Consider the following 25,644-nt stretch of genomic DNA (forward strand, 5'->3'; position numbering starts at 1 on the left):
GCATAGCCTGTATACAGGGTCTTTCACAACTCGCGCCCTAGAGAAAACGGGCACCTGCCGACGACAATAAGTTGTCAAAAAATAGAAACAAAGAATTTACTACTGCTTTCATAACTGAGTTACAAGACTTGTAATTCTACCAATCCCAGAAGGGCATCTCGAGGTGTGATGTTATTTCAGGCTCTGTAACTAAACAGCGCCGGACAAAATAGCGCTGGACAAAATGACGTGCGACAAAATAGCGAACAACTAAAATATCGCGCGACAAAAAAGCGACGCGACTAAAAAGCGTGCTACTAAACAGCGTGCGACATAATAGCGCAAAAATAAATAAACTTAAAATAAAATTAGTCGGCTACATAACTAAACAGCGCCGGACAAAATAACAGCGACAAAATAAATTAGTCAACGTCAATGGAATACATAAAGTCGCAGAAAAACGGTAAACTCTTGCTGTGTGATGGGTACAGATATAGAAAAGATAAGGCGCGCCTCAATTCCACTTCGTGGCGATGCACCAAAACTGGTTGCAAAGGGAGGCTGTTGGTCACGGGAGAAAATTACAAGAAAGCAACAAATGAGCACAACCACGGCCCGGATCCCGCAAGCAATGAAGCACAAATTGTTAGGGAAAAAATTAGGAAGTCAGCTGTATCATCCGAAGAAAGGCCAAGGGCTATTATTCAAGCATGCAGCAGTAATATTTCGGAAGAAGCTTGTGTCCAAATTCAAAGTTACGATGCTGCAAGACGTACTATACAGCGTCAGAGAAATAAAATTCTTACAAGAAATACAACCAGGAATAACAATATTTCAGAAATTGACATTAATGGAGAGTACAAAAAAACCGACAGAGGGGAAAATTTTTTACTGTACGATTCTGGTAATAATGACAACAATCGAATCATCATGTTTGGCACGTCAAGAAATATTGCACTGCTAAATGAATTTCCACACTGGTGCGTTGATGGGACATTTAAGGTAGCTCCACAATTCTTCACTCAAGTATATACTGTTCACGCATTGATCAACAACAGAGCTCTACCTATGATATATGTATTATTAAACAATAAACAACAGGCAACGTATAAGAGAGTATTTGAGAAGTTGATGGAAATTGAGCCAACGCTAAGACCTGAAAGCATAGTAAGCGATTTTGAAATATCCGCAATCAACGCCATAAATAAGGTTTTTCCAAATGCACAAATTACAGGATGCATGTTTCATCTGGCCCAAAATCTTTGGAAAAAAATTCAAAAAACCCATTTAGTGGAATGCTACAGAGAAAATGAGGACACAAGAAAAAAATGTAAGATGTTATTAGCATTAAGTTATGTTCCTGTAAAGGATGTACAATTTGCTTTCGAAATTATTACTGAAAATTTTCCGGACGAACTGAAACCGTTAATAGATTATTGGGAAAACTACTATGTTGGTAGAAGAATTCTCAATGTACGACCAAGATTTGAAATTAACATTTGGAATATGTATGACAGAATTCGAAGTGACTTGCCTAAAACAAATAATTCTGTGGAAGCATGGCACAATTCATTTCAGAAAAGTTTAGATTGTCATCACCCCTGTGTATCCAAGTTACTGATGCATTTAAAGAAAGAACAAAGTTTTACAGAGACCTTCATTACGCGGCACCGCGCTGGTATCAGAGAACCAAAAAAACCCAACTGCAAGTACGTGCAGCTAAGAAGTAGGCTTAAAGTTCTGGCTGAAAACTATGCCTTTAGAAACGTAGAGGATTATTTGGTTTCGGTCGCACTTAATCTTTCATTGTAATTATAATTGTTGTGGTTTACGTTGTGTTTATATTATTCTTGTTTTGGAAATAAAGTTAGCAATATTTCCCTGTAGTTTTGTAGTAGGTAGGTAACTACTCGTACTATCGTGATCATAAAAAACAACGACACTACAAATTTAAATTAATTTCAATAACGTCATTTTGACAATTGAAATATTCCGCAATTAACAGATTTAAAAAAAAAAAACATTCTGCAAACCCGAATACATGATGTTGGTACCATTAGAAACATTGCTGCCGAACTGGGTGTTAGCACTAGCACTGTGTTGCGGACGGGTTTATTTTCACGGATTTGAAATTTTTAAATATTGAGGTTGACAAACTTTGACAAATCTCGGTAGGTACGTTCACTCAGCCTAAATTTTCAAAAAATCTCAGGGGCGTCCCAAGTTAACTGTAGTCGTTTTTTATCATCACAATGGTACCACATAAAGCTGTTTTCAACTTGCGCCATTTTGACTAACGCTGTTTTGTCTTGCGCTGAATTGACCAACGCTGTTTTCAACTTGCGCTATTTTGACTAACGCTGTTTTGTCGTGGCGCTATTTTGTCGCTGTTATTTTGTCCAGCGCTATTTTGTCCGGCGCTGTTTAGTTACAGAGCCGTTATTTCAACCAAATAAAGCCAGTTGCTAGGTTTCAAAAATAATACCATCAGCTACAAAAAATGTTTGGATTACTGTAATTTTGACACTATTAGATTTGACTTTTCGTTCTCAACAAATTTAGGTTAACCATCTGAAATGTTAGAGCTGTCATTACATTGCAAGTTCAGATGTCTACTGCTTAAGCAAAGCCTATGGGCGATTCTAGGAGATGCTTGGAGTGTAGCGACTCTACGGACCTGAGCTGAGCCACCAGTGTCGGATCTCGGATCTGACAATAAATCGGTTACAGAGGCTCTGATGCGCAAAACCAAGGCGGTCTCTATTTTAACAGGCCGTGACACTGACTTCAGAAAGTGGTCTGTGGAATGGCCCACTAACGTCTGACAACGTTGCTTCGCCAACCTTTAAAAAAAGTCACTAGTTTTGAAGTTTTGTGATCACTCACTGTCACTCACTATTTTGTCATTGTTAGCTGTCAGTTAATCATCACTGAAAGATTTTTCTAATTCTCGTATTGCAACTTTACTTCAGTCAAAGTATATCAGGTGACCAAGTCAAGGTAATTATGTGTATCCTGTTTTATAAGAGCTATTGTTAGTAAAATTTCATAGTCCTGTATTCTGAACAAGTATCCTATCCAAAATCAAGATAGAAGTCCTTTTAGTTCACCTTGATTGCATTAGCTCGAGTGCAAATTCCAACACATGCCACCTGTACACTGTACAGCTCAGGACAAGATTTTTTTTCTAAAGTCGTACACAGAGACCATTAAAGACCAATAAAGGTGCAGTATGAATTGTTGAAAATAAATAAGAACTGCAAAAGCTACCCACTCGGGTGTATGGACCCTACCATCAATACAGGTTTATAATTTAAAATGGATTTTAGACCTAATGGAACGAGCAACAAAGACCTCACGCGCCAGTTTTCTAGTTCCAAAATCCGCATCCATTCTTGCATTCTAATCTTCTTCGATGGGAATTTGAAAACGCTAACGTAGGAAGACTTACTTGAAGCATAATTTGACTTGCAATTGGGTATCTACGGGAACACAACATTTGTGTGGCATGTTTATTTTTCAATTACTGAAATTAATTGCACAATTAATTGTCTTGTCAAAATGATTTTTGAATGAACCGCCTTCCTATGGAAGTGCCAATATTTTTGAAACTCAGGATGCTATGGAATGGCCCACTAAGAAATTTGGCAACACAGCCAGTGTCCTGGCCTGTTAAAATAGAGACCGCCTTGGCAAAACCCACCCATGATTTTTGGCTGGTATGGTATGACCAGGTCGGCCGCGCTCTCAAGTTTTGTCTTGGACGGGTCGCGGGCCTCCGACTCCTGGGGTAGTGGTTGATGCTTGATAGTCGCAACTAAATGGCATTCTAGGTCATTTCAATTATTATTACAACGTATTGTAGCAAAAAATAAAAAAAAATGTGTTGCAAACGAAAAAATAATTGTCATTTCTGCCCGGAAAACGTTCTTCGAAGACTCTTGCTGGCTCCCTGGCGTTACGCTCACACTCCCCAAAAATTATTATCATCTCTAAATAATCAGCGGCTGAATACATGATTGTAACCAAATAAACAAAGGTTTTGGCTTTTTTTATTACAAATTTTATTTGACAGTGACATCTTTCAAAAATAACTCCAATCGCCCAAATATTTTAAAGATGTTTTTTCTTAAATGAATTCCTAGCAACGTAAAATTACGGCAAATACACCTTGGAGGTGTAGATCTCTGATTGGTTAACTTTAAGTTGTCTTTTCTCGAATATCTTTTAAGTTAGATTTTTTTTTTCTTCAAAATTACTCATCCAAATGCGATCTCTTGTTTCCTCTTTTTCTCTAGAGCGCGAGTTGTGAAAGATCCTGTATATGGCATTGAGGTGTGACCACTACGTAAACGTATCGAAGGCGCCATATTAGCAAAAATGTGCATATTGTGTTGCATATATCTACATAAGGATAACAAATCGACAGTTCTTTCGGTCGCCACATTTTATGGCTTCCGAATCTGTGTTTACTGTGCAGAAATCTTTAAAATAGTGCAATAACTGCAATACATACTATACAATCATACCAAAATGAGAAGAACTTGTTACGTAAAAAGTTGCAGAATAAAACATAAGCAACAAGAAGGCATTACATTCCACCAGTAAGTACCTACCTAATCATAAAAATTTACCAGACACTTATATTTAAGTTTTTATAATTATAAACCATATAATTAAGCTTTAATGTATTGTATTTGTGACTGACGAAAAACCTTTGATGCTGTATCTTGCTTATTTTTTATCCGATTTGAATAAATGACACATCAAATGAAATAATTTTGAAAACACTTCAATACCAACTAAATAAAAAAAATATATTGCGTCCAGTTTTTGACAGATGAATATCAGCTTCTTTTTTTAAAATAGCACTACATTTTTTTTTTCAGTATTGTAGAGGTTTGTCTTCTAAATATAAAAATCCAAAGAACTATACCCATTCATTAAACAAAAGTCAAGAAATTAAAGAGTAAATGTACAAAATTTAAAAATCAAGTGACCAAAATAAACAAGAGATAAGTTTGTCCTAAATGCTCGAAATGACCAAGTAAGCTTAAGCTCTGAGTATTCATTTGTCAAAACAGTTGTACTGTACTGCAGAGTAGTACAGAAGTACGGTGTATTCTTCTGTGTTCAAATTGTGCGTTTTTAGTTGTTTTTTTAATTATTGAACTGTGCTAAATGTTGCTGTCCAGCTTCTGTTTTTGAACTAGGTATGTGTTTGGGGTACAAAAATTATTTCTGGTTCGCGCGAAATGTAGTTTTACAATAATAAGACACAAATGGGTCGCACGTGGGTTTGTGATGTTTCCACCATGTTTTACAAAATCCACAATTATCTCGACCATCCCCATGTATTACGATTTTAACATTTATAAGCTTGCGAAGGAGCGTAAGGCAGCTTGGTTCTAGCTTTGCAAATTTTATAAAATCGTACGGATCACGTTTTTTTTGTAAACTCAGGTGTAACAATTCACTAACATTCCTAAAAGAAAAAGGGCACCAAGTTTTAGCGTGGGTCTGTGGCTTTCACTTTTTATAAGCGCACTCCCTCATTTTTGATCCCCTTTTAATTATTCCGAGTGACGCTTTTGGTGTGATAAGTACCTACCTAGTTATTGTTCAACACTTTAATCAAAATTTCAAAGTTTCCACTTTCCATCCCGGTAGCAACCAAATGTGTTTATATTTCAGGTGTCTCCGTGGGTTTTTCCTTAGCTAGGGATCTACTACATTTAGTTACTTCCACCGCTTAGTCCCGGGGCGCCCTCCATATTATTCAGGGCGTCCCCCTTGTCGATGAACCGGCTCTAATATGCGAGGGTCGACCGGTCTATGGTTTTAAATTTGTATGTATGTGTTATTGGTTGTTACCACTTTTCCATCCCAATTTGAAAGTGTTCTTAGATAGCTCTGTCAACAAATATAATATTTGTCGCGGTTTCGTTTGCATTTTCCTTATGGCGAGGGTCTCTCTCTGTGTTTGAGGGGTTTAGTTTCTCCTAACATCCAATCGTTGAACACGACCTCGTGGCCCTCATAAATTTTGCCCCCAAGGGAGACCCAAAAACCTAACGCTTGGCAGGACTTGTTGAATGCTGAGTTATGCTCCATGGCACACTTCCGGAAATGTGATCAGGTCTATTTTCCCTGAGTCTGTGTAGCCTGACAAGCGCGTTTTGTTTTCTTTTGCTTTGGAAAAGTCATGTTCACTTCCACCGATGAACTTAGAGTACCTCAATTTGTTGACTTAACGTAAAGCAGTTAGGACTTTTCCCTTAGCACTAAATCACGGGTTAGAACGAATCTGGTAATGTTTAATTTGTATAAAAAAAAAAACACAACGTAGGGAAATTAACGATGTACGATCACGCGCGCTTGGCAATTTTTTTGAATTTCGCGGGTTTTATTTTCATTGTGTAGGTATGTTGGTAGAAAAAAAAATGAGATGGCCGCTTGGTGGGATTTTTGAATTACCCACTTGGTTCATCACATTATCAAATGAAATAAGCAATTTTCTGGATGAGATACCATTAGCAGTGTTGAAAAGAGTCGTGTTTCATCAGGACGGCGCCATACCACATAATGCACGCATGAATCTTGTATTTTTAAATCATTTTGGTGAACGACGAATGGGTGCTCATGGAGCTATTCGATGGGCCGCTAGATCCCCAGATTTGAATCCATTGGATTTCTTTATATTCATTCGAAACTTTCGAGACAATGTTTATTTGACCCCATCAGGTACTATGGCGGCCAAAAAATTTTGGCCGTCACTTTCTTGACATTCAAGTAAAGTGTAAATAGACCTTTAAGAATCGTAACCCCACTTTCGATTCTTGTCATTTTAGCAATCAATTTAAACTGTTTGAAGCTCAGATATTCCAAAAATCCGACATGAATGAACAAAATTAGAGCAATCGTACATAGATAACCTGAAGTAAACGTTCTGTGTAGTAGAAATGACAAAATAATTTTGAGTTTTGAAATTTACCACCCAAAAAATAACGTTCATAATCAAGACGGTAATCATGATGACTATAAAGTACGGATTACAATTTTTTTTTTTTGAATTGACAGACAATGACGGCCAAAATTTTTTGGTCGGCATAGTACCTACCCAAAAAGCGTTAAGAAAAAAAGATAGTGCGGGTATGTCAGGAAAAACCCTGAAATTTTTTACTGAATGCAAAGGTGGGCATTTCTAGAAGGTATCGACAGTGTCTGCAACAGCATTGAGGAAATTTTGAGCAACTAGAATAGATTTTGTATTGTTTACAAATTTGATTACTTACTTGATTTTTGATTTTTTTTTTCATAAAAAATACATTTTTTGTTTTTTCTTTTAATGTAAGAATATTCAGAAGGAGATGCTTTATAAGAACGAATAAAAAAATATATAGAGTGTAATTTGAAAAAAAAAGTTGCCTATCGTCTGTCAAAAAATAGATGTCGAAAAAAATATCGAATAGGATAATAATGAAGTGTTTTTCGAACTTTCATTTGATGTGTCATTTATTCAAATCGGGTAAAAAATAAGTAAGATACAACGTCAAAGGTTTTTCGTGAGTCAGCCTACCTAGGTAATGGTCTAGAACAAAAACTATAGAACAACATTCAACATCTGGAATCTGCACAAACAATATTTAGCAGTGTAAGGAAACAGTAATAAAGTTGTCTATAAAACATTTCAGATTACCCTTTTCTAACAAGAGCTTATTAGAAAAATGGATTGCAACAATTGGGTGTCCCAGAACTGCCGCATGATATTTTAATAGCGTATTCTGGAGTGAAAATCAAGACTAAAATTGAAAGAAAAAATGTCGAGGGTCCTATAGTATCTATACTGTAAGCGATTTTCGCTGACCAATCATAAGACCATTGTTAATTGCTTTATTATGTAAGCTCATTACTTTGTTTCATTTCCATGGATTTTCATAATACGATAAAATTCTTTGAATTATTTGGTCCGCTGTAATCGAATAATAAATTACATTGTGACATTTCTTAACGTCATTTTGACAGTAATATTTTTTCATTAAATCCAAAAGTGAACAGTTTTGAAAATGTTTACCTCTGCAGAGTACTGTGATATGCTCATAGTTTATGGAGCATGTGGTGAAAGTGCTTATGCAGCCGTAGAAGCTTACGCTGCACGTTTTCCTGCAAATGTATTTTTGCGTTTGGTGAATCGCGCTAGGAATACGGGGAATTTAGTACCTCAAACTAAAGGAGTTGGTGGTGTTACACGAGAGGCTCGCACTCCATAAAATGAAGAGGCTGTTCTTCAAACTTTTGAGGAAGACGGAACATTAAGTATTAGAAGCGTCGCTAGTATGTTTGACATTTCAAAAAGCACAACACAGCGGATTCTAAAGGATAATCGACAACACGCTTATCATTATACGCGTGTACAGAATCTCTTGCCTGAAGATCTTCCTCTCAGAGTGCAGTTCTGTGATTGGTTACTGAAACAACATGAAGCAAATCCCAACTTTGTAAAAAGTATTTTATTTACGGATGAATGTTTTTTCTCAAGAAACGGAACATTTATCATTCATAATTATCATGTATGGGTAGACGAAAATCCACATCACGCAATTCATGTTAATGCATTTCAACATCGGTTTAGCATTAATCTGTGGGCTGGGATTTTAGGAGATTCATTGGCAAGTGTTGATAAACAAACGATTATCAGATAAAATATCGACTGTAGAGTTTCAGGTTGGTCCGTTTGAATTTCCTTCAAGATTAAATGGTGAAGTCTATGCCAATTTTCTTAATGATGAATTGCCTGATCTTCTAGACGATGTGCCATTGCAATTCTTGGCACATCGCTGGTTTCAACACGATGGTGCTCCAGTGCATTATACAACTTAAGCTCAACAAGTCCTTGATAAAAGATATCCTGATTCTTGGATAGGACGTGGCAGGCCAATAAATTGGCCGGCTAGGTCGCCTGACTTCACACCTTTAGACTATTTTTTGTGGGGTTACATGAAAAACTATGTTTATCGTGAACCGAACCGGTGAACTCTTTAGAACAACTGGATGATAGATTGCATGAAGCTTTGGCAACAATTACACCTCAAAATGATTCAAGGCGCCCAAGCAAGCTTAATAAGACGAGCACGCCTTTGTATTCAAATTGGTGGAGGTCATTTTGAGCAATTATTATAAGAGTATCTACGAATTGTTAACTGTTATTGTTTTTGATTGTTTATTAAACTTTTTTTTTTAATTCTAAAAAATCAAAACAATATTGCTTTTCTGTTTTACCCTGCTTAAAAACCAGCTTTTGTTAAGGCATTATTCCAATCAAACATGAACCTCAATATTTGTCCCTAGTTTCAAGGAGTGTATTAACGTTTGTCAGCTCAACATTTACGCTTTCATCTTAGGGTGACGTGCCTCAACGCAGCTATTAAAATATAATGTCACATTGACACTTCATTTCTGTCAAGTACAGTGGACCAGCTAAATTTATAAGAATTTTGAAAAATGTAAATGTAAGTTGTTTCCTAGCAACTAGTCGGATTACTTAATATACTTTATCCAACATTCAATAGTAATATCGTGTTTTACTAGTTAGTTTTAATTGAGTAAACTGGGCTATAACTAGTCTGTTGTTTTAACCCACGTTGCCATTTGCACCGTGGGTTATAACATACATAACCCACGTTGCCATTAGCACCGTGGGTTATTAACGTTCATAACCCATCGGGAGCAGAATTTCATCAATAATGTCATTATCTAAAAATTTTGGAATATTGGATAAAACGTTGTATGGCATACGTGGGTTATTAAGTACTACCCACTCGAGGTAATAACCTACTCGGGCAAGCCCTCGTAGGTTACAAATACCTCTCGTGGGTAATATCTTAAATAACCCACTTATACCATAAATAACTATAAAACAGGTTAAAAAAAGCTTCACACGATTGGTTAGTTTCAATAGTTTACCATTTAAATACCCTACCGCCCTCGACATTTATTCTTTCAAATTTAGTCTTAATTTTCACTCCGGAATAGGTTATTAAAATATCATGCGGCAGTTCTGGGACACCCGGTATATTAGTGTTGTGAGGTCCGGTAATTGACTTAGTCAATGACCCATTTGACCGGTCAATAATTGTCAATGACTTGACGAATTTGACCAGTCATTTTTAAAATTTAAATTTCCCGCTTATAATGTTGAAGATTATAGGATATAATGACCGTTTGACTGATGAGATTAGGTTATGTTGGGTTGTCTGATTTCATTTACGTAGCTGCTGACAATGAAGAAATGGATTATGACAATAAATAAGTAAATTATGACAATGAAACATCTAAAACTTTAATAAAGATCATTGTGGAAAACGATTATTAAGCTTTTTATCTATTAGGAAGAAGTGGTTTTTGTTTTTCAATCGTTTTTGTGTCTTCTTAACATGACATACAATATATTTTTATTTTCATAAAATACTTACCTACTTTTTTAAATTCTAAACGAATGTTTAAGTATTTTAAAAGAAATTAAAAAACTGAAAATGCACACACACATTTGTGTTGAAAGTTTTAAAGCGTTTTAAATTAACAAAAAGTTCAAATTCAAGCAAATATGTTAAAGAAAAAAACAAAGTATAACTTCAAACAATTCAAACTTAACCTCACTTACACAATTTTAGAACAATAATTTATCGATCAATAAATCTTATAAAAAATGGAATTAAGAACCATTATTTGGTATTAAAATAATCCTTGACATTGAAAGAATCATTTTGTGATGTTTAACTAGTTCCTATTTTTTGACCAATAATGACTGGTAATTGACCGATCAAGGACCGGTCAACTTTGACCAAAAATAAATGACCGGTCATTTATCCATCACTAACATATATACATTACATACATACAGTGCGTTCGTAAAGTTCGGAATAAATTCGATAAAATTGTAAGTACATATTAATTTCTGAGAAAAATCCTCGAAGAGGTCAACTTTGTTTTTAAAAAGTGCATGTTGTACAGTACGTTATTTAAGTTGACAGCTTGTCGTCTCCTAATGACGTCATCAATATTTTTTTTAAATGACAACCCTCACTTTTTTCATCTTTTTCTGAACGACTAATGAAAAAAATTGATACCTTACATAACAATTTTTTTGGGAAAATGACAAATTGTTGACCTGTTCAAGGATTTTTCTCTGAAATTAATACTTTCAATTTTATCGAATTTATTCCGAACTTTACGAACGCACTGTGTACATTTTCTTTTTATTTTAGATGGATATTGAATACAGAATATACGTATTTTGTTATGTAATGTGTATTTTTTATATATTTCTAATACCTAAAACGGCCATAATAATGACATACGTAACCATTATTTATTTATAAGAAATTGGCGAAAATCATTTCTAAGGATCATCAATTTTTAAATATAATTTGGTAGTGCGTATATAGACCACCAACATTACATTTGTCCTTACAAATATGGCGGATTTTGGCTACAGAAATTTTACCCCTTCCACAACCAATGCAGCGTCTATATTCGATTTCATATAAATGTTCATCAAGTGAGCTGTGCATGTGTAAAAGCACCTTTAATTTAGTTACATTGCAAAAGTCACATTTATGGAGGTCATGTCCAATAAATCTTTACTTGGTAAAAATACAAAGACAGAAACACGAATTACTTTAATTTAATCAGTAAAAAGACGTAACATTGCTTTTGAAATCAGCAATGTTCAAACGGACAAAACTGAAAAATTAGTCGAATCGGGCAAGCAACCTTGAAAGTCAAAGTCACTAGCTTTGGCTTTAATACCAACAGAAAATCAGATTTTCATGGCTTGCTTAGATGCACATTTATATGAAATTGAGTATAGACTCGCAGCGTTTCTCAAAGTGTGCTCCGCGGCCGCCGTCTAGTGCCCACTGCATTCGAAAGCTTATCCTCTCAAGAGTATGAAAAACTAATAGGTACCTATTATCCGTTCACGATTATTTCAAATTCGTACTGTCTATAAAAATCTGACATTTCAGTTGGCAATATTGTGATTTGGCATAATAAATCTATTTTAGGTTATAAATGAATTACACTGAATCAATTAGAGAATTGACAACAAGACGAATATTTAATAACGAAACGTCATATGACAGGACCTGACGCCAATCTAACGAAAAAATATCGTGGCCTCTTGCGTGTTTAAAACAATCGTGAACGGCATATAGATTTTATTTTCGATTCTTCACAAAAACTGATATTCGAAAAGCAGTCTGCAGCAGAATTTTGGTGCAGCCTAAAACAGGAGTATACAGAGCTGTCAAAGAAAACTGTTTCCATCCTTTTACCCTTCGTAGGCACATATCTTTGTGAAACTGGATTTTCTTCATTTGTTTCCACCAAAATCAAATACCGTAACTGCTTGGATGCTGATCCAGATATGAGGCTACAGCTCTCTTCAATAAAACCAAATATCAATGAAATTTGTGCAGATAAAATATCGGGTGTTTTTTTAAATTTCACCTCGTAGTAGACGTTGAAGAGCCGATTGTGAACGCACTATACAGGTTACGGATCACGGATCAGCTGTTTAAATCTTACGTTATACACGAGTGGTGCGTTCACAATCGACTCTTCAGCGCCTACTACGAGGTGAAATTTAAAAAAACACCCGATCACTCGTGTAAGACTTGGTTTTTGTCCAAGGGCGTCATCGCCTCAATATTTGATAATTAATCGATCAGACTCATCGGTACACGTTAAATTAGACAATCTCAGCTACAGTCGTACGATAATCTACAATCGGACTCACCTCCACCCCATTCAGTAATTCAAATGGTAAAGTACAGGTTCGGACTCGGGTTTGCTCAATTGGGACGGTACAAACATGTAAATGATTAACACCTGACACATCTGTCGCGAATCAAGGTCATACAGTGACTCACCCGGGGGATTCCTCCCCCTAGCCCGATCATGACGAGGGGCTCCAATCCCACGCGTCGTCTTCAGAGCGCTACGTTCCGGGGTTGCGTTGGATGGTCTGGTAGCACCTGTAACAGCCCCGTGTGCAGTTTGGGATGCACGGCCCGCCCGCGGTCTTCACAGAAGAAGACCGCCACGCCAGCGTGAGAGCGCGATAGCTCCCTTACATACGATACTGTGCTTCCTCAGTACAGGAGAGCCGGGGTTACCTCCCAACCGTTTATCAAGCACGTACAATCTGTTGCATTCGGTTGCCACCACCGGCCGTCCCTACAAGACGCGCCCGATCAACGGCCCAGCCAAAGATGCCTCACCCGAACATCCGGTGCTCAGGAATTATACCATGGTATCTGCCAGAGGTTTTAGCGCATTGGTGGTACTGACATCATAGCCCAGGTTGCCCAAACCTGCTATTACCCAGTTACCGACACACCTGGTAACTGTATCACCGGCTAGCACAAGCCTAATTTACTGCACCACTCCCGGGTCACAGATTATTCGCCTGCCGTCACTCTCGTACTCGTACAGCCCGTCGGTTCCAGCTGCCAAGCCACAATGCCCCTGTCTCGACTGTGGGACTCTTAAAAATCACCCCCGAGTCAAGGACCTTTCAGAACATAAATTTATGAGCCACATGTTTGTGTGGAAAAGGTAGTTTGTCTGTCGCCTTTTTAAAATTCGCTTACACTCGTCACATAATTTTTTTTTTAAATCAATAATGAATACAAATTTATACCGGGTGCCCCAAAATTCGCGGAACAGCTTAGCAGTACGTTTTTAAGTAGTCATTAAAATGTCAGGTAAAAATGTTTAAAAAAATCAACCTTCTTTTTTGTGGAAGATATGGACCTATTTGTTACACTAAGGGCAAGTTTACAGAAAGGGAATTAAATATTTAATTCGAATTAAATTTTAATGCGCGATTAACCCATGAATCCGAAACTTTGATTGGTTCAATCTGATCATGTGTTCAATTAATCTCGCATTTGATTACTATTATCTTAATTTCGCTTCTGTAAACTGGCCCTTAGTGTGGCAACATCTAAAAACATTCTATATACAGTGAGCGGCAAAAGTATGGAATAAATTCATTGAAAATTAAACAAAATTTTTTTCAAAAAAATCTTTGGACAGGTCAATTTTAGTTTATAAAGATACATATTTTAATACAAAATAAAATTCCAAGCTGTCATTTGCTTTCGAGTTATGACGTCATCGATAGTTTTTTTAAATGGAAACCCCCTATTTTTTTTCTTGATTCTGATAGCCCTTTTAATTGTCTAAACGCCAGTGTAAAAATTTTGTTACGTTACATAAGGAAATTTTTTGACATAGAATTTTTTAAATATTTTTTCCGAGTTCTACATGAAGCGAGTGGCTCGTGGTTAAAATTATGCTGGTTTATTCTGGAACACTCTGAATGCTGTCATGTTTTTTGGCATCTAGTAACGACATACGATGTCGAAAAGTCTTTTCGATACTATTTTTTTGTGTGGGGTGAAAAAAAGAAGGCTGTTTTTAAATTCATAATGACAACTATAATGACACTATTTTAATTAAAAATTGCAAAAAAAATAATTATACGATACTCGCATCTTAAGTGTCTTTGAGTAATTCACTTACCGATCCTGTAGCGTAATATAATACCGGGTGATTCAGTTTGGTATTCGCGGCCCTACATCTTTTTTGTTTTAAGAAAAAAGTATAGCAAACCATATATATTTGTAAATCGCTTGTGAAACTACAATAGATGATGTTATCAAATCTTCTCTACGATGACATATGTCAACAGTCAACTTTTTTTTTTTAAATAGTACACTATACATTTCTTAGCCTATTCTTGTAAAGCTTTTTTTTCTACATTTGAATGTGTAAAAAAAGTTGAGACTTGCATCAGAAAAAAATCGAGAAAAATAATAAAATATGATTTAATTTATTCGAAAGCGTTATTTTCCAAAAAGAGCTAGTAAGCCAAAAATTTGTAAATTCGCATTATGTTGGTTCCCTGCATGTCACTATTTACAAGACAACCACTTAGCTAAAAAATAAAACGATTTGACCTTGTTTGTTTTCAAGCCTCGGGTGCGCCTCGGCCAGAAAACTGAGACTCGGACGAAATACCAAATCCATACTGAATTTACTATGCTAAATTCGCGTTATGTTGGTTCCCTGCATCTCACTATTTTAAGCCAAAAAATAAAATTATTTGACAGTGAAATACCCGATCCATCCTGAATTTACTTTATTCGAATATTAGAATTTACACTTATTCGAATTTTACATAGTCACCTATTCAAATATTCGAATAGGATTCCCAAGACTCATCATGTCATTCATGCACTATCAAAATTCAACTACATATTTTCATCGTGTATGCATTCAAAGCGGTACAGTCAGGAAGAAGTTAGGTTTCGAAGCCAGATGTTATCATCGTTTTTTATTTAAATGTAGGTTATAACATAGCTATTTATTTAAATGTAGGTATGTACTTTAATAATTGACGCTATTAATGTCAAAATTCAATTGTCTCCATGGCTAACTAGCTCTTTTTAGAAAATAACACTTTCGAATAAATTAAATCATATTTTTTTTTCTCGATTTTTTCCTATTGCAAGTGTCAACTTTTTTTACACATTCAAATGTAGAAAAAAAGCTTTACAAGAATACTCTATGAAATGTATAATGTACTATGTATTTAAAAAAAAAGTTGACTGTCTTAACTTTGACACATGTCGCTTGTAGTTTCATAAGCGATTTACAAATATATATGGTTTGCTATACTTTCTTCTTAAAATAAAAAAGATATAGGGGCGCGAATACCAATCTCAATCACCCGGTATACTACATAAGTAGATATAACATAACACTTTTAATTAAATGCACTAAGAAGTAAAAAGTTATTTCAGTTGTACAATATGGAAAAATATATACGAGTACAAGGGTTAAAAGCATGAGGCAGCTGTTGTTTTTTCTTTACTTTTTTATTCAAATGAAGTTAATTATACCAATACGCATAACTTTATTAAATCAAGTTGAGGTCGTTCCTGTAAGAGGTTCAGAAATCACCAACAGACTTTTAAGAATTTAATTCGGTTACATCGGTTTTTCTCACAATAACTGAATGGTAACTGATGACTTTTGCCAGGATATTCCGTTTCTTTCTCTAATTCTAAGAAATAATGGTGTCATTATGTTTTTATTCCTTGCATATATTTTTTCTACAACCGTCAAAAAAAAAACGCGACATTTATGCATCGTTATCAAGTCGCAAAGTATGTTATTTTTTGATGGATCAAAAATAGTTGTCAAAAAGTTTCCTTGGATGCTTTAATATTTTTTTCTATTATTGATTCAAAAAATTGAAATTCACGCATAGTTATCGGTGCCTGAAGTGGGTCATTTTCTAACGTGTATTTCTTTTTGCATTGTTAGTAAGATCGAAACCATAGAAACCATACAAAACAGTGTGTGAAATGCGATTTCACGCACACGACTATTTCTGTGTTTCACTTCACGCACTGTATTTTATTAGTTACCTAGCAACATGGTCACTGCATTGAAACTTCAGAGTTCCTTCAAAAATTTGAATTTTTAATTTCAATTTTTTGAATCAATTATAGAAAAAATATTGTTTATATTTCGTGCGTGAAGATGTTTTTGTGCATTCAAAGGCTTATACTGCCTCGACCTTCGTCTCGGCGTAAAAGACCTTTTCATGCACAAAAAACACTCTCTTCACGCACTTAATATAAAAATAACTATTTTTATTATACCTGCATCAGAATCGCCGTTTTAAGCACGCCTGAGCGTGCGAAAACAGGTGATTCAAGCACGCCGAGCTTTAAAGATTGCTTAGGTAACAACAAATTCACCTACATTTTGAACAATGATAAATAGACATTGATACACGATCTATGATAGCAACGAAACAACAACAATTGACCATTTCTATATCAACGATTAATGACACAGATTACCTCAGAAAAGGTAATTCAATTTACTTTTTTTGCTATGATTTTCAGATTGTACTGCAGGTATAATAAAAAATAGCGTATGATACACGTTTATAAGGGCCTTTAAAGCACTTGCGACGTTAAAAGCACTCCGCTACGCGTCGTGCTCTTAAACTCGTCGCGCGTGCTTTAAAGGCTTCCTTATAAACTTGTATCATAATATACTATTTTAGAATTTGCGTTTATAATACGTCTATAAACGTCAGTCAGTAGGAGTCGTTTATGGCTTTATAAAAGTACACTGTACTTTAATGAAATTTTTATCAATAATTCAGTGTATTAGGTACACCAAAAAACTTCCAATATTAATGTTCAAACTCTACTTTTTAACATCTGTTGCAGATGTAGTTGCATCCGTTATCTTGAATTACCAATTAATACGAAATTCCCTAGAATTTGAAAATTAATTTTTTTTATTTAAAAATGAAAACAAGGGTGCAAATTCTAAAAAATAACAATATTGTTATTGGCTCCCCTACGGGTCGTTTTCTACACCTGGGACTCGTGCGCCAACCCTTATAAAACTCGTTCTTTAATATACTATTTTTCACTACTAGATACGTTAAAACCCTTTCTGATAATAATTGTTTGATAGCAATAAAAACAAAAAAAAAAACAGCTCTTGAATTTTTCATTTGACTTCTTCACATGCACTATTTACACCGGTGGAACCCCTGAATTTACAAAAATTTCCTTTACTTACTGTTGTGTCAACTCGGGGCTCCAGATTGAGCCAGAAGTTGTTCTCCAGTTCGAGGTTGATGTGTGTGAATCCGACCACCGCCTCGCCGATCAATCGTTCCCTTCGCATCCTTTCGCACCCGTACAGCCGCAACCTTATCCCCATCGAGTTGACATCCTCTGAAACATCGACATCAATTAGTCCTGATCGGGTGTGGATGTCGAAGGGTTAATCACCTGGATTGACCCGGTGAAGGACGAAGCTCTCCATGTATTGGGGATTTTCACCTGATCTAATCTTGGTCTTGTGTTTCTGTTTCTTGCTCGGCAATAAAATCAACCGCACCTAAAATCAACTTCATTAGTTGTCGTCGAGGTTAATTCGTTCCGTGTATTCACCCCATTTCACGCCGAAACGCAATTTCAGCGTGTTATTAGTGACAGTTGAAAAAAAAAATTGTGAAAGTTAAATGCAGACAAGGTCGCGGAGCTGTGATATGCAAACTCAATTTATTTTTTCATCATTTTATTAGCATATTTTAAATGGAAAAATGTGCAAAGAAACGCAAACGGTACTTCATCAACGTTTTTTTTTTTTTGTATTTTTTCACTTATAATTCGCGCGTCCACTCCTAGTATCTCTAGAGAACCGAAAGGGTATTAGAAAAAATAGAAACGTTGGGCCCGGACCTGTTTTTCTGGCCAATTTTTCACCGCCCAATGTACTTTACTTACATTTGCGTGAAAACCACATTTGCGCTCCCATTAGAGATACTTTCATATTTTTTTGTTTACTTTAAAAAATCTGTCAGTCGACACCAAATCAAATGTATTGACTGTTGCAACATTTCATAACTTTTGGATTTTGTTGTGTTTTAAGAGACTGTAACTTTAACATAGCAACAGAATTGCCAATTAGTGAAACAAAGAATAAATTTTCTGCTAATGATTGTAAATGACGGTGGACCCTACGAAGGAAACGAACAAAAGGGAAATGAAAAAATAATTAATTTGATGGTTAGCTATTCGAGATCTTGTTATTCTGGTGTGATGTAAAAGCCTCAAAGTCCACCTTTTAAGGGACAAAATAAATACTGTTGTAAGTAAAGTAACGCTTAAGGTATAAGATTATATGGCAGCACTAAAATTATCCCAATAATGGAAACCAATATTGGCGTTAAGATGGTTGTCTTGGCTCGTGCAGCTGCATCCCTTTTCTTTCGTTCAGGGCAGGGATTAAAAATTTGTGATAGAACATGTTTTTGCTGTTTATTGTAAATTTTGTTATTGTAACGAAATTCCCTTTAGTACTTTGTGTCTTGAAAACGGTATAGATGATTTGTAATAGTATTGTATATTTAATAAATAAATATAATTTCGACGGTACGCATTTGTTTTGAGGCCGGCTCTGGAATTCACAACAGAGAATTGCTTGAAGCATGATTTATGGCTGGGCTGACCGCCTACTGCAATTGCGACAAAAGGAACGTTTATCTCCGGCCAAATACTTTTAAAGGGCCATATAATCTTATACCTTAAGCGTTACTTTATCAATGTTTTAGTGTTTGGACAATGGAAACGAACGAGACTGGTGGATGCGAAACGTAAAAAAATAAATGAAAAGTCGATTGTAACTAGTTGTGTGTTTCATTTTGTTCGTTATTTCTTGTCTTTCTAGAAGATGTAAACGGCATGGAATTCGCAATTTCTAAATTTAAAAAAAATCCTGTTTACATTTATTATGCAGAATGCGGCTGATAAAATTAAACTACAAATAAAACAAAACTGCCTACTAATTATACTTTTTAATTTTAATTCTCCTGGTGCATTAAATTTTTATGAATGAAGGAGAGTGTTTCTGCGCAAATTACTGGAGTTATATTTGAAGAAGGCTATATTGTTAAAACAACGGAAACAGGAACTTGGTGAAAAACTTACTGACCGAAAATGTCGCAAAGGATTTGATGCCCCCAAAGGCCTGCAGCTCAGGAAAAATGTCATTTTAAATCTTCGACGCAAAGAAATAGGTATCACACAACGAACTACTTACTTTTAAATTAAACTTAGTGAAAATTTTAATAAAAACAAAGTAGGTACTAATGTAGAAGAATAAAATAGTTGCTTTAAATATTACTTTATTGTGAATTTATTTACATTGATAGAATTCCAACCAAAAAATATCATCGTTAGCATTTAACGAGGTTCTTAACAAAAATCATTCATAATTAGAAAATAATTGTAATATGTATTTCAATACAAATTGAGTAGCAACAAATAAAACTAGAAAATGTATGATAATAATTTGTGATTATCCTTGCTTAATTCAAAAATTTTATTTGAGAAATAAATTTAAATTGCTTTATACAGGTGTGTCAGAATTCCACGGACAAACTTTCAGGGCTGATTCTATAATCAGAAATAAGGATAGAACTCTTTCATCGACGTCACCAGTCCCAAAAAATTGTCAAAATCATCAAAAAGATAAAAATGTGAATTAATGTAGGTGTTCCAGAACTCGCGCGTCAACCGTTAATGCAAATTCTAATATTATTCTGAAACGAATTCTGCACAAAAAATGTCAAAAACCAAGTAGTTTTAAAATTACGTCGGTTTTAAGTCAATAAATCACACACGCTTTTTTAAAGGTAACTTTACTAAATGTACCTATGATAAAATGTTTGAACAATTTTTATTAGATTCTGTCATTTTGACGATTAACAAGGAAAAACGGGTACACATTAATCATATAATAAATGTTTGAAGTACAGCCCAGCTGCTCCCCATGAATTAGCATTATTTCGCAGTACTCTTCAAATGAACTGATTTGTTGTTAGTACAAACGGCTTTGTACAATGGACTAAATAAATGTTGAAATTATTTGTTCATGAATATTAATTTTGTTGCATGTTGTCGTGCAAACAACAATTCACGGAAGAGTTTACCTGCACGATTAATTGATCATTCTTCTGCGATTTGCCAACATAAAATTGCTGCAATTAAAAACTGTAGGACGTGTGAGCTCTGGGACACTGTATGTCGCAATTCGTTGGAATTCGTCCAACACATTTCTTAAAAAAAATCAAAAATATGTAGTTGAATTCCAACTACAATTTACTGAGCTGAGTCTCGAGGGATTTGTTCAATTTGGAAAGAGGTTAAGTGGTTGAAATAAGGAAGACTGAAACTCAGGAATTTACTGGCCGAGAGAATGTTCCAAGTATCTACAACTTTGAAGGATCACGGCTTAGAAAAAACGTCGTTTTAAATCTTCGACGTGAGTTATGTACGAGTTAAAAATAATCAAATGAAAACTCCGGAGAATGGAAAGCACTTCTTTGAGAAGATTTTCTATAAATATTTGAGATGCGGTATTAAGTAACTGACATACTTTGATATTTCTATCAATGGAGTTTGATTCAGAAAAAAATATTAAACAGTTTATAACTGTGATAGAGAGAACGAACAGATGTAGTATGTAGTACGCGTGCTATCTGAAAAGTTCGTGAACTGATATTGAAAAGTTGTATTTTTATTTTTGGAATCAATTTTTTATTTTAGTACAATTTCTTTCAACTTTCCTTTATCCCACTTGGAAATATGATTTCTCAATATTTTTAAAATATTAAATTAACAGCTTTGTACTCAGTATGACGAAAATCGTTAACGCCAAAACATTTTGAGATTTGGGAAGAGACGGAACTAAATCGTATCACTATTGCGGATGCAAATTCTTATGACATGAAATGTTTATACAGTGAGTTTTTTTTAAGACTGGCCATAGGGTTTTACATGCTAATTTTTCAACCCCCTGTTAACTTTTGTTCTGATGAAAATATTCAAACCATTTTTGGAACAAAGTTGGAAGATTTTTTAAACTATCGGATAGATTACAATTCAATATCCCAAACTGTCGAAAAAGTTGTGAAAAAAATATTTTTTAGCGCGCCGAAAGCCTCCAAAAGTGGAGATCCTCAGGTGCTGGTTGAGCCGACAATGGAGCTGCTCTGGCGGCCGCTCGACGTACTATTATTTCGGCGCTCTAAAAATATTTTTTTCACAACTTTTTCGACAGTTTGGGATATTGAATTGTAATTTATCCGATAGTTTAAAAAATCTTCCAACTTTATTCCAAAAATGGTTTGAATATTCTCATTGGAACAAAAGTTAACAGGCGGTTGAAAAATTAGCATGTAAAACCCTATGGCCAGTTTAAAAAAAAACTCACTGTATATTCATCTGCGTTGCCTACACTGTTCATGTGACAGATGTGGCAACGCGATACACTAGAAACACCACTGACGAACTTTTTAAAGGATCCTCATGCAACAAAAGACAGTCCGCAACAAAAAATTTAACAAATATAATTAAGAATTAGTGTATGCTTTTCCTAATTATTTTAATCGAACATTTTATTTAATTACACATTACATTCACCTGAATTTTCTATTATGAATGTAGAAATTGTTTTCATCAGGATTAATAGAAACAAAGTTATACATTTTTTAAGTGGACAAAGAATTGGTTGCTATAATGTTGCAATTACTCTCAGTAATAAAATAATACACACTAACAATTGATAATATGTAATTGATTTTTGAGAAAATGACTTTGCCAGAAAACAAGTAAACTGATCGAAAAAAGTTAGGGATATTGCTAAATATTTAAGTTAACTTTAGTAAAATGCATCGGTAAGTTTTTTTTAAGAAGAATTATTGAAATGTTTTGTTAATAAACGTTTTCACATATATAATGAGTTTTGACTTATGTCAAACTTTTTCTCTTCTTGGGATAGGTACGTTATAAATTATAATATCAATATCCCTAACTTTTTTCGAGCAGTTTATTTAAGCGAATTTTCATAATGATAAATATTTAGTGCCTAAATGCATCGTGATGATTATTTTCGCCACTTCTAAAGACACTTGAAAGAAGTCTGACTCGAATCCGTAGGGTGCAACATTCCCTTCTTTATTTTAATTTTTAATTAATTCTTTGTTTCTTTCCAAGTTGTCGATTGTTTGCGCAAACACAACAACAAACAAATCTCAAGGGTGGTGATTTCCCTTATCACCCCTTACCTGCGTGTGTGTGGGTTGACCGCGATCCCTACTGGGTATATCGCGCGCCTGAAGAACGTGGACAGTCATTTTCCGCATGGGAGCGTCGTACAAAAGAGCAATTTCCAGTTGACCACATTTGTTCACCAGTTGCGTTTCAGGTTCGGATCTAATACAGCACATCAGCTCATTTCTCTCCTCGTTGTCGGTGTTCATTACGACAATGCACTGGAAACATCGAGCCAATTAATTAACTGATGGAAAATTAACGCCCCTAATTAACACGCACAATGGGGCGCTGATCACGTCTCGGAGTTTTTTCCAGGCGCATTTGTTATTGTCATTAAGGAACGAATCACGGACGTTGGTTGGATAAGAACCGGTGTAGATTGTAAAATGCAGAAAACAAAAGAACAGAAATTTTTAACAAACCATTCATTCCACACGACTTGACGGAATTGAACAGTAACGATACCGGTCTTTATAATCTTTCTATTAATAATCATAATTTATGGTACTTTTCATTTGCTAATTTTTTTCCTCTACGATCTACATAAAATGAGAAACTCTTCAAAATTGGATTTCGCGGCCTGTTTTAAGTACGCGAGGTGTTCGTTGCGTATTTTTTAAACTAGATTATTTTACACAAACCCACCAATCAAAATTCGTCATTCAAGGAGCCCAAATGGTTTTACAGCAATAATATTTAGATAAAACCTTGGTTCCTCAATCAAAACACATTTTTAATTAAGTACAGTCGCGAGCATTTCAAAATTTGGTTAGATTGTCACAAATTAAAATTTTTTCCCTGCCTGATTATGCCCGTGTCAACAAAGTGTCAAAAAAATGAGAACAAAATGACAATTAATGTCATAAAACACAAAGATAGGTTATGATGTTTACGAAAGTTTTATAATGGAGCATTTTCCAATGCGTCAAAGAATGACATTGACCACGAAAATTGATTGGTCCATAGCTGTGCTATCAGGTTTTTGTACCTGTCACAATTTTACACTCTTTTCGTCGCAAAGTTCAACTTTTTAAATACATTTTCTAAACTCAAAACAATGATACATAAGTTTCTTTTGTATGTATTTATAAAAAAAGGTTTATTATTAGATGCAGATGCATTATAAAACATGTTGTATATCTTCCGAACATTACATTGATGTTACTGAAAATGAATGAATTAATTAAAAGTAATTTTATTAATGACTCAAAACAGGAACTTCTAATGATCAGTAGAAATGTAAAAAATTATTATTTCATCAAAGTCTTTAATTAACTTAATTTTGATTAAGAAACGGACAAACTTTTCTGGTCCTCGTTGATCAGGAAAAACAAAATAAATTACTTACATCTCGATTGCTGTTTATGTCCGTTTGAACGATGGTGGAGGACATCTCCGTCTTCTGGTAATCGATCCCCTGATTGTCTATTTTCGTTTCCCTCAGGTCAGTGGGGATTCTGCTGCGGACCGATTTCAAACATTAAATGGGAGAAAGAAATCGTAATTAACTGTGAGGCGTAAGTAAGCCAACTGAGCGACAAACAACGCAGACCGAAAACCCGGCGCCTCCGCCATTTTTAAACGACTCACTAAAAATAACCACCAGAACTGGTGTATATATTCTATTTTACGAAATGTGCAATTGCGTTTTCGTGTTTCGTATCGCCCTATCAAGGTCGACCTTCAGGCGTCCTTGACCTGGCTATCCCTGAGCGAAGGATACGCGATGGAAAACTACTCAAGATGCCAAGAATTTAATCGAACTGACACGAAACGCGAAGAACTTGAGGTCAGATGGGGTACACAACTGTCACTTTTGATATTTATCAGTGGAGTTGGTCGAATAAGCTCGAATATGACAGCAAAGGGCAGCCGGAATTAGTTAAGAGCTTTTATTTTATTTTTGCTAGATCGTTTGTCTTGATTTTAAAAATCTCCCCAGCCACTACGTAACCAACAATATCTTTACCCGTGGTTGTTGTCGTTGATCTGCGCCGTCACTCTTGTCGCAGGAACCCCGTGCTTCTCGCCCACCGAGCTGGTGGTGGAGCTGCAGCAGGAACTGTTGCTGCTGACGCCGACTCGGCCCTTCTCCACCAGCGATATCAGGTCGTGTATCTGTCTGGGAGGGTAGTATGGTCCGGTGGTACCCGACGGTGGTAGCGCACCTTGACGAAACTTGGAACTACCTCCCATCTCCGATTCAGAACTGGAGTCTCCGCCGTCGAAGGAATACGTTTTGACTGGAAACAAACAGGCATCAATCGGTTTCGTTGGGTTGCCGTGCTCAAATATACATGGACCGAGGACATAATAAATGAGACTTTGGAACAGGTGTTATCGATTACCTCCACCTCAAGGTTGGAGTCGGTGGAATTATTCATCGGAGGTCGGGCCAGGGGAAAGTGAGGAAAAGTGAATTGTACCGATCATGTCGGTATTTCGTCGTTTTAAATTATTCAGTGGCAGAGCACTGTCAGTCGAATATGATATCAACTTTCAAAGAAATTTCTTAAAATTCACCACATCTGTTTTTCGCAATTTTCATTCGAAAAAATGTGTACAAAATGGCTAATTCGCTTTTATAAAGTCTGAATTTATTTTTAAATTAGTGAATCGTTTGCGAGATCGTTTGTTATAACGTCGTAAAACATTGGGCAGTAAAAACATTTCTTTTCGGTATTAATACCATGAAATTAAAGTCTAGTACATTAAATTAACATCATTTAGAGACAAATAACTTTTCTAAATAATATAAGTATATAGATAATAATCTAACAAATAGATCAAAGTTTACTTGAAAAAACCATAACACAAGCATATTATATGTATTAAGCTGTCGGTATAAAACGCATTAAAAATTAATATAAACATAAAAAAAATAATGGACTCTCATTACAACCTTTAAAATAACGGTTTTACAAAAAAAAATAAC

At 35.3% G+C, this 25,644-nt stretch overlaps 1 protein-coding gene and 1 long non-coding RNA gene across 3 annotated transcripts in view; both read right to left on the reverse strand.

Moving 5' to 3' along the window:
- Nucleotides 1-25,644, reverse strand: part of Syt14 (Synaptotagmin 14) — a 102,481-nt gene that overhangs the window by 14,995 nt on the left and 61,842 nt on the right. Inside the window, exons 3-7 of one of the 2 annotated variants that reach the window (XM_069039644.1) lie at nt 24,679-24,952; nt 24,058-24,166; nt 22,721-22,927; nt 17,880-17,988; nt 17,665-17,822 (exon numbers count right to left, since the gene is read on the reverse strand). In XM_069039644.1, coding sequence (XP_068895745.1) covers nt 17,665-17,822; nt 17,880-17,988; nt 22,721-22,927; nt 24,058-24,166; nt 24,679-24,952 — 857 coding nt within the window. Of the gene's footprint in view, nt 1-17,664; nt 17,823-17,879; nt 17,989-22,720; nt 22,928-24,057; nt 24,170-24,678; nt 24,953-25,644 lie in introns of both variants that reach the window. The other variant, XM_069039643.1, reaches the window with a different exon arrangement.
- On the reverse strand, nt 11,949-13,199 carry LOC138124585 (uncharacterized). Its single transcript, XR_011157208.1, has 3 exons — nt 12,779-13,199; nt 12,315-12,422; nt 11,949-12,262 (listed from the first exon to the last, which is right to left on the reverse strand). It is a non-coding gene; the product is annotated as an uncharacterized lncRNA (long non-coding RNA).

The sequence above is a fragment of the Tenebrio molitor genome, chromosome 2 (genome assembly GCF_963966145.1).
Source record: "Tenebrio molitor chromosome 2, icTenMoli1.1, whole genome shotgun sequence".
Taxonomy (NCBI): Eukaryota; Metazoa; Arthropoda; class Insecta; order Coleoptera; family Tenebrionidae; genus Tenebrio; species Tenebrio molitor.